Below are 13,436 nucleotides of genomic sequence, written 5' to 3'. Positions count from 1 at the left end.
AAATATAGACTTAATACATCTATATGTTTATGTAATCTTTATTATTATTATTATTATTTATAATTTTTTTCAGTGTTGTTGCATCCTACCAGGCATTCCGTCAAATCAGGAAAAAAAAACAAACAAAAAAACAATGTTCGCTTATTTTTGGTTTTTTTTGGTTGCTTGGTTTTCTTGCGCGATCTGGCAACACAATACAACCCAGGAAGAAATACCAGCGTGGACTTGTAAGCTCACGTTGAGTGCACTTTTGAATTGTGAATAATATTTACGTGTTTCTGCAATCGAGAATTCGTCAGGTCCTGCTTATTTTAACTAGCTTTGCACATTTGATCGCTGTTATTAAGTGAAAGAATGAACACACTCAGTATTATTAATTTATTTTGATTTAGCATATTTTTCAGAAGTCAGAAACCATTTTTTTTCAATAGGTTGTTATGGCAGGCACTTCTACAAAGACTCTGCACGACATCTTTCAAAATATGGAGTACGGACCATCCAGCACGAGCACAGCAACTGCACAGGTAAAGCGATCTTTGGGGTGAATTAACTTTGTATCTTAAATGCCTTTAATACTTTGATTAATCAGTTTGATATTTATGTATCATTTAAAGTGCAACAGAACACTGCCACCTTTTCAGCCTGTGTTAAAATGATTTACATGTGACTGCATTAGGATGCAGACAGCTCACGAGACTAACATGTATGCTGGTGGTGGTGGTCCTCTTGTTGTAAATTCGCATTAAAAACAATGGATGTCTCAAAGGAGTAGTTCGCTTAGAAATGAAAATTCAGTCATTTACTCATCTTCAACATGTACCAAGTCTATATGACTTTTGTTTTTCTCACGTGAAACACAAAAGAACAGGCAGAGGTTTACGAACTGACAGCTTCAGTCACCATTCACATTAATTGCATCTTTTTGGCAAGCAAATAAAGTGAAAGGTGACTGAGCTTGTCAATGTTTATTTTCTTATATCACACTTTATAAAAGGCCAAAGGAAAGTGATACAGGTTGGAACATTAGTTTAAGTAAATGTAATTTTCTTGCAAAAAAAAAGTGTTCAATAGTTAACTGTTCATGTATTTTGTGAGAGCTATATGTTCTATGAATGATCTACTGCAACCTTCGCCCTGTTTTCACAAAGCCACTATTGGTTCCCTCAGAGAGGTGGAACAACCAAACTACAGTTTGCTTACTTTAATCAAACATGCTTGTTTTTTTAATTATCAGAGACATTTGAATTTTCAGCATAATTTGAACTTAATTTTAAAGTGTAATGCCATTATTGCTGTCCAATTTGTGTGAGATATTCATTCCAGTTAAACACAAATTCTCAAGAAGATGTCCATTTATTTTCATTCTCTCAGTCATGGCTGGAGAAACACTCTCGCATTCTTGGCTTCTTCATTGATGGGAAATTTTCCAGCCCTGCAGACAGACAGACCCAGGATGTGACTGATTCCAAAGGTAAGCAATATTTGATATTTTCCTGAAGTTCAGATCTGTTATATAATCTTCCATGCAGTGATAAGATAAGTTCTCCTGCCCGCCTCCTTCTTTCTTTGTACAGCAGCGGTGGTCTGCAGCACTGTTTGTGCTAAAGATGAGGATGTTGCGTCTGCTGCCTCATCTGCACCTGGAGGCTTCAAAACCTGGAGTGAACGGAGCTGTTACCAAAGAGCCAAAGTGTTACTCAAGTACTAGAGCTTTACTCAAAATAATGTCATAAATGTTACATGTTACATCATTATTAATGTATGTCTGTGCCCCAGGTTAGCGAGTGTCTTGCAGAGACACAGTCAGTGTGTGTCTGAGCTGTGTGAGCTGTCTCAGTCTTCTACCTCTCCTGCTGTGCTCATTAGACTGGCCCAATACTATGCCAGCTGGGCTCAGCTACGAGACACGCTCATGCCTGAGTGGATCCCGCAAGGTATGTGAGCGTTTGCTTGTGTGTATGTGAGTCTGAGAGACAGAACTTGTTGAAGACAGTGAGAAAATGTGTTGTTAGAAGGAGGTATGATTGTAAGTCTCATGTCATGTTTTGTCTGTCCACTAGGCGTTGTGGCAGTGGTTGTTTCAGATGACTGCTCCGTCTACTTTCTTCTGCTTAAGGTTTTACCAGCTCTAGCTATGGGTGAGTCTTTCTCTTAAACTAAGCATTAATATACGAACGATATATACCTTCTTCTTTTCTGAGTTTCATGTACTTCACAGACTTTCAAAGGATGAATGAAATGACAAAAAAGGAAGAAAAAAATAAGAATGTTATGTTACTTTATTTTTTAATAACTTGCTGACAGCAGTAGTTTGGGCATTTGTAGGTTAACTTGTGTTAATAGTGTGGACAGTAATAAAACTGTGGCGCTTTTAAAAAATTGCATTGTTGCAGATGCAGTACTAATGGCGCATAAATTACATGCTTCACATCGGTAGGGTAAGGTTCAAAGGTAAAACTGAAAATGATAAATTAATAAAAAAAAAAAAAAAAAATATATATATTTTGTTCTTGGCCTTGACAGTGTTTTGAACATTGTCCCTATAAAATTGTGTGGGGGTTGTGTGTGAGTATTGTTAAACCTTTTTCATTGGTTTACATTTAACCAGTGTTATTTTAGTATCATAGAGAGATAGTATTATAGTTTTTATTAATAAAATATTTTGAATCATTTCAATTTTTAGATTTTCCATTGTAATTTTAATTTGTTTTGTTCATTGTGTGTTTTTGTCATTTGATTCATTTTTGTTTTTAAAATAGATCTATATAGTTATTATCAATTCTTTATTTCATTTTATTTTTAATTATTGTCGTACATTACTTTAAATAAATGAAAATGAGAAATGTTGCCTTGGCAAATAGCTGAAATAAAATGACTGTTTTATTTTAGTTAACTTTTATTTTATTTTAAGTAACATTTTTTTGAATGGTTTTCGTTATAACTAATTAACTATAATAGTTTGAATTATGTACGTGTGTATATTTTCCATTTTTAGCTACTTTTGTTCTTTTTTTGTCATTTAATTAGTTTTGTTTTCAAAATATACATATGTAGCTTTTATTAATTTTATTTTGTTTTAGTATAATAAGTGAAACTAAGTGTAAATGAGAAATTTTGCCTAGGTGAACTAAAATGACTATATTTAATCTTATTTCAGTTAACTTTTTATTTCATGTAACAATTTTATGGTTTTAGTTATTAATATAATGAACTATAATTATAACCCTGCATTTAACTGCTTTACCATATAATGTATATAATTTATTATTTAAAACTTAATTCTTAATTCATTAGGAGTTCTTGCTCATAAATGCAAGTAATCTAGTAATCCTATCTGAATGAGATGTGTGGGTGCAAATCAAACTGCGGGTTAACTATTATTTATTTACATGACTATTTATTTTCTAGGCAATGCTGTTATTGTGGTGCCTGGCAAGACTACCGCTCTTCCTGCCCTTCTGTTGGCTCAGCTGTTTATGGAGGCTGGGATCCCTGCTGGAGTGCTGAATGTGGTCACAGGCAGTGAAGCATCACTGGGTGCCAAAGTGGCTCAAAATCCACAAGTGAACTACCTGACCTACAGTGGAAGACAACAGACTGGAGAAGCCCTGGTTAAAGCAGTGGCTGGTTGGGGAGTTCCTATGTCTTTCTCTCTCTCACGCAGCTCGGTGTGCCCTTTTATCATCTTTGATTCGGCAGACCTCGACAGTGCTGTGGACGGAGTGATAGAGCTGGCCTTCAAGAAGAAAAGAGATGTAAAAAAAATTGTCATTAAATTGTAATATGTCAAAATACTGCTGTTTTACTGTATTTTGCTTGCAGTCTTGGAAAGCATGAGAAATTTCTCAAGAATATTAAAAAAAAAAAATCTTATCTATTCCAATACAGTAAATATGTGACCCTGGACCACAAAAACAGGCTTAAGTCGCTGGGGTATATTTGTAGTAATATCCAAAAATACATTGTATGGGTCAAAATTATCCATTTTTCTTTTATGCCAAAAAATAATTAGGATATTAATTAAAGATCATGTTCCATGAAGATATTTAGTGAATTTCCTACCGTAAATATATCAAAACTTCATTTTTGATAATATGCATTTGCTAAGAACTTCATTTGGACAACTTTAAAGGCGATTTTTCTCAATATTTCTATTTTTTTTTGCACCCTCAGATTTCAGATTTGCAAATAGTTGTATCTCAGCCAAATATTGTCAGATCCTAACAAACCATACATCAATGGAAAGATTATTTATTCAGCGTCCAGATGGTGTAGAAATCTAAATTTCGAAAAATTGACACTTATGACTGGTTTTGTGGTCCAGGGTCACATATTTTACAAGTTCCCAAGGTTTTCAGCAAAGAACATATGAACATATTATGTGATATTTATATATGTATTTAATAATTAGGTATCTGATATTTAATTTATATATATATATATATATACAACTTGTTATTTTAGTGCATATTTTCTCAAATAAAACCAGTTAACAGCGCTTCAGCAGTACCGCCATATTCCGCTAGGGGTGCTCTTTGATTAAAAACCACTTGTCATTTATAGAACAAATATAATATTTATCTTTTTGCCTGCTTCTCTCTTTCTCTTGTCCAGTTCCAGTGGGTGCTCTGTGTGCAGGAATCAGTGCTGGACAGTGTTGTGGCCAGGCTGAAGTTGAGAATGACTGGGATGAAATGTGTTTCTCTTGCCATTGAGACTGACAGGAACCTTATTAATGCTGCAGTTCAGGAAGCCCAGCAGCAGGGGGCGACAGTGCGTGAACATTTAAGATTTAGATGTCGCCAAATACTTTAGGATGGATTTTTTGGCATTTAATAGATGAATGCTTTCCTCTTTTTGTTTTCTTGTTGTTTTGTATCTTGTAGCTGATCCAGTCATGTCCACCTGGAACTGGTGCTCTCTACCCCCCTACTGTACTGTGTGGACTGGCTCCTTCCTGCGGGTCTGTGATTTCACCTCCTCCAGGCCCTGTGCTGCCCCTCATATCCTTCAGAAGCTCTGCTGAGGGAGTTACACTCGGTGAGGCTGAAATTAGAACTGATTTATATAAAGCTAAAAAGCTTGCTCTAGTTTACTATTTCCATAGGCATGCATTGTTGTCTGAGTGCAGTGATCCATCTATTTTGCAGCTTTTAATTAAATGTTTTTACAAATGTACATATTATATTAATGGCGTTGCAATATAAGTGAGTTAAAAGTTTTGTGATGTGTACTTGTGTATAGGAAACCACAGTCCTCATGGTCAGGCAGCCTCCATCTGGACTGAAGATTTGACTCTGGCTTTGGAGTCTGCAAAAAGGTGCATCCATGCTTGGTCAAGTATTTTGGCAACCTTGATTTCATTCTGATCTTGATCTCTTACTTCCCTTCTTTAATCTCTTTTACTTTCTCCATAGTCTGTGTGTAGGTTCGGTGTGGGTGAACTGTCATTCTGTAATGGATCCTGCATTGCCTCTGTGTGGACGGCGAGAGAGCGGGAACTGCACCGATGGAGGCAGAGAGGTATATTCTAAAATGGTCACGTTTAGTTTCATGTGCTGAAAATGGGATTCAGTGTTGTCTACGCTATTGTTTCTGTTCCTTTGGGTTTTCTACTATATTTCTGATTGGATGTATGGTCTTGGTTGGTGGCCAGTTGAGAATATCTGACTCCTTCTGTGCTTTTTGTTCCTCTGTAGGGTTTGTATCAGTTCCTTCGGCCGTCACATTCACCCTCCCTCCCTCGCTCCAGTCCCAGCTCTATCAACTATACTGATTTTGGCTCTGCAGCTTCCAAATTCATGATACCTGAAGGATTCGATCCTTCCAGGTGGGTGTGTAGTAGCTCATAGTTAAATGGTGAACTGCAAAATGCATATAGGTTTGGTGTCATAAATTGAACAGTTGTGTTACAGCTGGTATAAACATAAATATCATCAAAAGTGAGAAGTATTTAGATTGAGTTAGATTATAGCACTAACACCTAATTTCATAGTCAAGCCAGAGTTTTGAGTTAGTTTTTTTTGTTTTTTCCTAGTGAAATATTTAATGTCATGGATGAATATTTACTGATTATTCAACTGTTTTGTTTAGAGAATGTTTAGAACTGTATAGGGATCCAAATGACAAAGATTTGAACCAAATTAAAGGTGGGAAACGACTTAATAAAGATGGCATAGAGGAAAATAGGTTTGTTTCGCAGTCTTTGTTGCATTGTATGCCAATAATGACAGTTAAAAAATGGGAAAATGCACTTCTTGTGTTTTTGTTCCCCAAACGTTTCCATCTCAATATCCTTTTAGATTCTGGTTCTTAAGCCTCTTTGGTATCTTAATTTTTAAGGCCCTATATAGTTCAATCCCAGAGGTATGGGGATTGTTGAATTTTACCCATTTTCAATTTAAGCCAGAATTATACTTGTTTTGTCTGAATTATACTCTGGCCTGCGGACAATCCATGTGACTTAACTTTTGTCCTCAGCACTGTCTGCTGAGTTCCAGGCACAGAGTCCGCACACAAGCCACAATTTTGGGTTCACACAGACTGTGCACGAGTGAGCGCTTGAAGCTCCAGTTGGGTGTTCATCTGCACTCACAGTCAATGTGTGGGACTTTCCTTTCCCTTTGAAAATGAATTGTAATGTTGCTGGAAACATTTTTTTGAGCAGCTTCCTGTATTATAGATCACTGTACTTCACTACGTCTTCATGCTTTACTTAATTCCTCTCTGCACCATAGAAATCAAGTCACAAATCTGTAAAAGGCACCCAGGCTTTAAAATTTCATCCACTGATTTAGATTTTCCTTTTTTTCTGTACCAATGAGTTTTGAAACATTAATTGTATTGTTTAATAGTATTACTGTATTTTTAGTACATACCCAGTTGATATTGATAAGATATCAAATTGACATCAAAATTGATGTCAAAACAGGTCAAATTTGCAAATCAAACGGACGTCAAAAACTTGACGTGATGTTGATTTGATGTACAGTAAATTGATCGTCAAACACATTGGCCTGCATATACATTATTAAACCACTAACTTCACTAACTTCCTATTTTCACCCGAATACCACTGGAAATTGCCATCCAAACTGAATTTAAATGATGTTACAGCATCTTGATCAAGTTGAGTAATATTAGACATCAAATTGATATCAGGGTGCTCGCTGGGGACCCTTTAGTGTATAAAATGTGGCTAAATGTCCTCTACTGCTGTCTGCTAAACTCAGCCCTCCTCTTGTCTTCTTCTATGACCCATTTCTCTCTCCCCTCTTTCACAGTGTCCCTCGCTTTTACTCCCAGTTTGTGGGTGGTCAGTTGTGTAAAGCTGACTCGGGCTGCAGCAGGTCAGTTTTGGCCCCTGGGGGCGCTGTACTGGCTCACTGCCCAGATGGAGGCAGGAAGGATGTCCGGAATGCAGTAGAGGTCGCCATTAAGGCCCAGCCAGGGTAAGAGCATATGGGAACGTTACCATGAAGATAAATCAAATGGACCAAAAAAAATTAGGTCAAACTATTTTGATAAAATACTGACAGATCTACTGTGATGCTCCTTGTGTCATTGCAGGTGGATGAAGAAAAGCCCCGCTGCGCGCGCTCAGTCTCTTTATTCACTTGCTGACAGTCTAGAGAAGAAGAAACGGTACTTGGCTGTATCGATCCAGACTCAAACCAGCATCTCATTAGAAGAGGCAGAGAAAGAGGTGGAGCTTAGCATCTCCAGGCTCTCTGATTGGGCTGCACGCTGTGATAAAGAGCAGGGTGGAACTCCAGTAAGAACCTACAATATTTATTAAGTAGTATTGGAATGATTGCACAATTGACCCTTCAAAGGACTGCTCCGCTTAGTTACTGTTGCTATGTCCGACAAGCCATGGTGCTCTCATGCCACACACACCATGTTGTCACACAGTGAAAAATACCTTGCGGAGCAAAGAGGACGCTGACAACGCACTGACAGAACAGCTTTCAGAATCTTTCAGATTTTGATCACTGTAACGCCTCAGTTCAAGCGGTACCTGAACCGACCATTTCTTCCTCTTTACTAGTTATAGCATGAAATAAACATGAATGAACATCAGAAGGTTTCTTGTTTCAACTGCGGAAAGAAGTCAATTCACATCATTTTTCAAGCTCAAGTCCACCAACGTTAAACTACGCTCCTGTCTGATTTGTTTGTCGTTTGATTCATTTGATTTGGCGTTATGATTGATCAAATCGCCTGTCAATCAAGCTCCCTGCGAAGGGTCAATTAACCCAAGATTTTATTTGCCTGCTTTCTAATTATATGTTCATCTCATTAAAGTTCCCGCCCCAGTCTGGTTCCGCCCTGTCATCTCCTGAGGCTTTAGGGGTGCTGGGAGTGATTCTCCCCAATTCCAAACCGCTGCTCTCACTGGTGTCCTTGCTAGGGGCAGCTATTGCCATGGGTAATGCTGTTGTCATGGTGCCAAGTGAAAAATACCCTCTTCCAGCTCTTGAATTTATACAGGTTTGTTACTTTTCAAATAAATACATTTCTGTATATGTGCATGTTTTAATTGGTAGCAGTTGACACTTTACACTCATACTGTAACATCCAGACTGCCTCCATTAATGTTCACGTTTTACAATTAATCACGTTGCAATTCTTTGTTTGTAATGTATTCAACTTCTGTTTTTCGCTCAAAGGTCCTGCAGGCCTCTGATATCCCCGGAGGTCTGGTCAGTATAATAACAGGGGGCACGGATCAGCTTACCCAGGCACTTGCCAACCACAGTGTGATTCAAAGCATTTGGTATTGGGGAAGTAAAGAGGTGAGGGGATTTTTTTTCTTAAAATGGAAGAAGACAAATAGGCATTTATATTTAGGGAATAGAAACATTATTGGCTATATTTATATGAACAACTTATATTTCAGTCGGACTGAATTCATTCCGATTGATGAATCTGAATGTAGTGTTTACATGAACACTAAATAAAGTGATCAGGTTGATGCGCGCGTTTATATGTTACAAGCTTCTGATCGGATTTAATCTTTTGACATGCATACACTGCACAAATATAGAGAGTTTCACGCTGTTTACACATAACAACAGTTTTAAACAGCAGAATTAATATTTAGCCATTTCTTGTCATAATTTGGTGACAATGAGCATATAAACAGCTGTGCCGTGCTGTTTACGCAGTAAAAACGCCCATCCCCACACCCAAAAACCAGCCTTTTATGGATACAAATCCAAAACAAGGACTAGTGTTTCACTTCCCAGACGCTGAGTGAAATTACATGTTTTATAATGACCGAACACTCATTTGTTGGTTAAGGCTAGAAGTAATTTTTGTCACACTGTACAACAATAATTACCATTTTTTTCATTATTATAAGGGGTAGCTGTAGACGTTATTAAAACACAATCTAATAGGTAGAAATTTTATTTCATTGTTCATTTCCGGTAGGAGCTGTATCTCTTCTAGCCACAACACTTCAACACTTTATTCAACAGGAAGAACAGCTCGTTCCGCGCATCATACGTCATTACGCTATTTCTGCATCATTGCACATATGCAGTCCTTTCTGTTTCGGGGTTCAATCCGAATGAGTGTTTACATGCACTCTCAATCGTATTAGAAAAGTAATGAACCACCCCTTACAATCTGATCGAAATTTCATTCAGATCAAGCTCAATCGGATCGATTAGGTGTTTACATGAAGGCTTTTCAGTCCTTTAGTCTAATTACGAACAGATTATTTGTGTGCATGTAAGCATGCCTGTGTATTTGACCTTAACAGGGGCATGCATTGACAAAGATCATGTTCTATATAACTGTATAAGCATACAGGCTATTTTGTCCGTTTTGAATGAGGAAAATGTTCTGGCAGCACTCATCTTATTGGATGTATGGAATTTCTTTTCATCAGGGCTGTCAGTTTCTTCAATACTCCTGCGCAAGTCCCCTTAAACGTCTTTGGCTACACTGTGAAGATGAGGAGGAGAGGGAAGCGGGACAAAACTGGACCAGCTCAAATCCCTCTCTTCAAGAAGAGCTTTGGAGGAAGGCGGTTGTCTGGAAAAGTATTTGGATCCCTACTGCATAAAGCACTTATTATTAAAGTTTGGACAGCAGAAAGTGACCGGGCATGTTAGGAGAACTTCTAACATTTGTTTCATTTTGACAAAGTTATGTGAAATAAGGAAGGTCACTTTTATTAATGTTTCCCATGACAGACGGTTGTATTCTGACAAATAACTTGTTAATTGCAATATAGTACAGGTTTTATTACAAATGCAAAAAATGTAAAGCATCATACATTCCCTGTAGTCATATATAGTATGTGAGGTACCTCATTTAACAATGACTTGTTTGTTTAAGAGTGCTTAAATTAACTGATTAAATTTTTTTTTAAATGATCAGAAAACTGGCCCAAAACTCCGTTCAACTTAACTAAAAATATCGCTGGCTACCCACCCTTGACAGTACACGTACAACACGGAGACGTCTATTTTACATCTGCCATTACTAGATGTAAATACAGACATAAAATAGATGTCTCCTTAAAATAGACATCTCCTTGTTACTCCATGTAAATGCAGATGTAAAATAGACGTCTCCTTGTTGTACGTGTACTATCAAAGGTGGGTAGCCATTGATATTTTTTAGTAAATTTTATTTGCTCATCTGAAATATGATTTTGACTTAGAATGAAGCCTATGTAAAACTGCTCTAATACGTTTATCAAATGCTTTTACACAGCAGATGTTTCCCAGATCAAGTGCTCTTTAGCAGACATCTGGGAAGACTTAAAAAGTAGCATAGAGCATTACAGAGGTTATAAGTTTAACTAGGTCTCTTCGTTCAACAATAGACAATTACTCTCATTATTAGGATACTATTCTATTATCTATCATTACTAATACTAGGCTATCTCATTCTCATTACTACCAAAAGTCTTATATATGAAAAACACTTTTATAAAAAAAATACTATAATGTGGCATTCTGAAAGCTGTTTACTACAAAAGCTGACATGAAGACTGCAGTCCACACCCTGAGGAAGAGCATCACGCATAAGGAAGTGAAACGGCGAAATGCTGCAGAGTCACAGTGACACAGCAAAATACCACGTCTTGTGAGTGGAAATGTTTTATTGCTGACAAGAGTGCGGTTTCGTGTGCAAATTATGGACCCAAAATGCTTAGTCACTGTCACCTGATGGATTACCTTTGCATCCGATTCCAAAGGCAGTTCAATGAAAAGCTCCATTGGAAGGCTGTCCCATATTACCACACCATGGTTTCCGTTTCTATAGTGTAACACAGCAAATTCGTTATTATTAGGATGATTTTTAGATTAACATGCTGCTGAAAATTACTTGCATTTAAACCTTATTAGATTTATTTCGTGTCACTAATTCAACACACTTTCATCATTTGACTCAAATAAACAAAGTCAAGTGCGCCTAGGAAGTCAAGTGTCATTTCATAATTTTCTGAACCTTAAACGTTTGCTGTGGAAATACAATGTGGCACAGATGTCGGGTTGAAACAACATGCTGAATTATACTAAATTATATGGAACATTTCCCATTCGTTCTAAATACTTTGCTCAGATAACGCTTAGAATCAGGTTTACTGTTCAGTGTTTTTACATTAATAAAATATATTAAGATGTTTTTGTTCGACATTAATTACATCACACTCCTGGTGGAATTTAATTACAAAACATCGAATGTAGGCTACTGTTCTTAAAGGTCTGATATTGTCTCGTTACATTTTACATTACAGACATACATTTTACATACAAAACAGAACGTAAAATCGTTTCCTGTTGGATTCATCTTGCCATTAATTATGAAAAAGGGGAACAAATATCTCCTTTGTCCACTGACTCTCATGTGACTGTTTACCACTTCCTCGTTACTCAGCTCGTTCTTTGATTGGCTGGTTTCAGTTTCACTGACGCGTCGTGTTGTGAGCGTATATAAAGACGAAGGCGCAGCTCCCATCTCTCACAGCTTCAGGAAGATCTGCAGAGGTTCTTGCTTCAACAGTGATTGAACGGAACTTAGATCTCGCTGGAATTCGCTAAGAAAACATCCTACTTCATATTTATTATTTTTTTTACCAACATTTTGATAGTAAAACGACAAAACAATCCGCCGAAATGGATTCTCAGATTCGCCAGAACTACGACCGCGACTGCGAGGCTTTGATCAACAAGATGTTGAATTTGGAGCTTTATGCTGGCTACACCTACACCTCCATGGCAAGTATCTAGTTTTTTTGCTTTTTTTTAATCCATATGCTAAACAATGTCTTTTTACTTTTTCTCTCTTGGTTTCGACATTGTAACGTTATGGGACATTGCCTACCAGGAACGTATATTTCCACTTATAAAAATCTTGGGGAAATATATAATATTATTAAACGCAATTCGGAGCTTGGACTTTTTGCGCCACAAATCTGCGGTGAACGTGCTCGTCTCTGTGTTTTTAATCTTTTCCTAAACGATTTTGTTCCTTACAGGCTCACTACTTCCAACGGGATGATGTTGCCCTTCCTGGTTTTGCCAAGTTCTTCAAGAAGAACAGCGAGGAGGAGCGCGAGCATGCTGAGAAGTTCATGGAGTTCCAGAACAAGAGGGGGGGACGCATCGTCCTCCAGGACGTAAAGGTGACTACATTTGAAATACACCTTTTCTATGTTGAACTATCTGATCTGGCTCTAGACCTATGCATATTTGTAAGGGCCCATGAATTGAAGTGGGAAGGGGCATCACATGCTCACGGATGCGTTTGTGTCATCTACAGAAACCTGAGCGTGATGAGTGGGACAATGGACTGACCGCTATGCAGTGCGCTCTTCAGCTGGAGAAGAACGTCAACCAGGCTCTTCTGGATCTCCATAAGGTCGCCTCTGAGAAGGGAGACCCTCATGTGAGTTTCGAAGGCCATGTTTTGATTACCGAGTCTACCCCATCCTAATTTATTGAATTAAGTGTCTTAACATCTCCTCTATTGTCTTGTCCAACAGCTGTGTGACTTCCTGGAGACGCACTACTTGGATGAGCAGGTTGAGTCCATCAAGAAGATTGGTGACCACATCACCAACCTTACCAAGATGGATGCTGGCAACAACAGAATGGCGGAGTATCTGTTTGACAAGCACACCCTGGATGGAGACAGCAGCTAAATGTAGCCCTCCGATCATATGCATGTTGCCAAGCCTCCAGCTATACTGTATGCATAAATAATTGAGCAATATTGTCACACAGCTCTAATACAAGTTTTTAGACTATGAGAGGCTGAAAGGTTAACATTTAGAGGCTACATCTAAAAGATACTGGCTCTTTTAATTTGTCATCTTATGGTTTTTAGCCATCGAGCTGTTGCTTTTGTGTTTAATGTACACTAATTGGTTTTAACCAAGTGAATTTGATTAAACATTTTTGGCTGGA

The 13,436-nt window shown here is 37.7% G+C and overlaps 2 protein-coding genes across 5 annotated transcripts; both read left to right on the top strand.

Annotated features, from left to right (window-relative positions):
• The first annotated feature begins 193 nt into the window (after window positions 1-193).
• LOC306867842 (aldehyde dehydrogenase family 16 member A1-like) lies at window positions 194-10,395 on the top strand. 4 transcript variants are annotated; one of them, XM_079413757.1, is made up of 17 exons: window positions 194-299; window positions 432-524; window positions 1,372-1,471; window positions 1,578-1,701; window positions 1,777-1,934; window positions 2,061-2,138; window positions 3,409-3,755; window positions 4,615-4,773; window positions 4,887-5,040; window positions 5,245-5,320; window positions 5,418-5,523; window positions 5,700-5,830; window positions 7,284-7,451; window positions 7,570-7,774; window positions 8,308-8,493; window positions 8,673-8,798; window positions 9,902-10,395. In XM_079413757.1, exons 2-17 carry the CDS (start codon window positions 438-440, stop codon window positions 10,076-10,078), a joined length of 2,382 nt encoding a protein of 793 aa, XP_079269883.1. In that variant the 5' UTR covers window positions 194-299; window positions 432-437; the 3' UTR covers window positions 10,079-10,395. The 4 variants fall into 4 exon arrangements, with proteins under 4 accessions (XP_079269883.1, XP_079269882.1, XP_079269881.1 ...); XM_079413756.1 differs by having other exon boundaries at window positions 1,575-1,701; XM_079413755.1 differs by having other exon boundaries at window positions 198-227; window positions 1,575-1,701.
• Window positions 10,396-11,036: 641 nt separating this feature from the next.
• On the top strand, window positions 11,037-13,436 carry LOC306867834 (ferritin, middle subunit-like). The gene is made up of 4 exons (XM_079413743.1): window positions 11,037-12,245; window positions 12,506-12,652; window positions 12,790-12,915; window positions 13,013-13,436. Exons 1-4 carry the CDS (start codon window positions 12,144-12,146, stop codon window positions 13,169-13,171), a joined length of 534 nt encoding a protein of 177 aa, XP_079269869.1. The 5' UTR covers window positions 11,037-12,143; the 3' UTR covers window positions 13,172-13,436.

Source organism: Barbus barbus (assembly GCF_936440315.1).
Source record: "Barbus barbus genome assembly, chromosome: 4".
In the NCBI taxonomy this organism is placed as follows: Eukaryota; Metazoa; Chordata; class Actinopteri; order Cypriniformes; family Cyprinidae; genus Barbus; species Barbus barbus.
Note: the sequence above shows the minus strand (reverse complement) of the source record. Positions and strands in the feature narration are given on the sequence as shown.

What these genes read in the sequence shown, in the direction of transcription:
- LOC306867834 (XM_079413743.1), top strand. Translation starts at nt 12,144, where the DNA reads ATGGATTCTCAGATTCGCCAGAACTACGACCGCGACTGCGAGGCTTTG. An exon ending in GCTACACCTACACCTCCATG is followed by an intron (nt 12,246 to 12,505) that starts GCAAGTATCTAG and finishes TGTTCCTTACAG; the next exon opens with GCTCACTACTTCCAACGGGA. An exon ending in CTGAGAAGGGAGACCCTCAT is followed by an intron (nt 12,916 to 13,012) that starts GTGAGTTTCGAA and finishes CTTGTCCAACAG; the next exon opens with CTGTGTGACTTCCTGGAGAC.
- LOC306867842 (XM_079413756.1), top strand. Translation starts at nt 438, where the DNA reads ATGGCAGGCACTTCTACAAAGACTCTGCACGACATCTTTCAAAATATG. An exon ending in TGCTGAGGGAGTTACACTCG is followed by an intron (nt 5,041 to 5,244) that starts GTGAGGCTGAAA and finishes ACTTGTGTATAG; the next exon opens with GAAACCACAGTCCTCATGGT. An exon ending in CAGCTCTTGAATTTATACAG is followed by an intron (nt 8,494 to 8,672) that starts GTTTGTTACTTT and finishes TTTCGCTCAAAG; the next exon opens with GTCCTGCAGGCCTCTGATAT.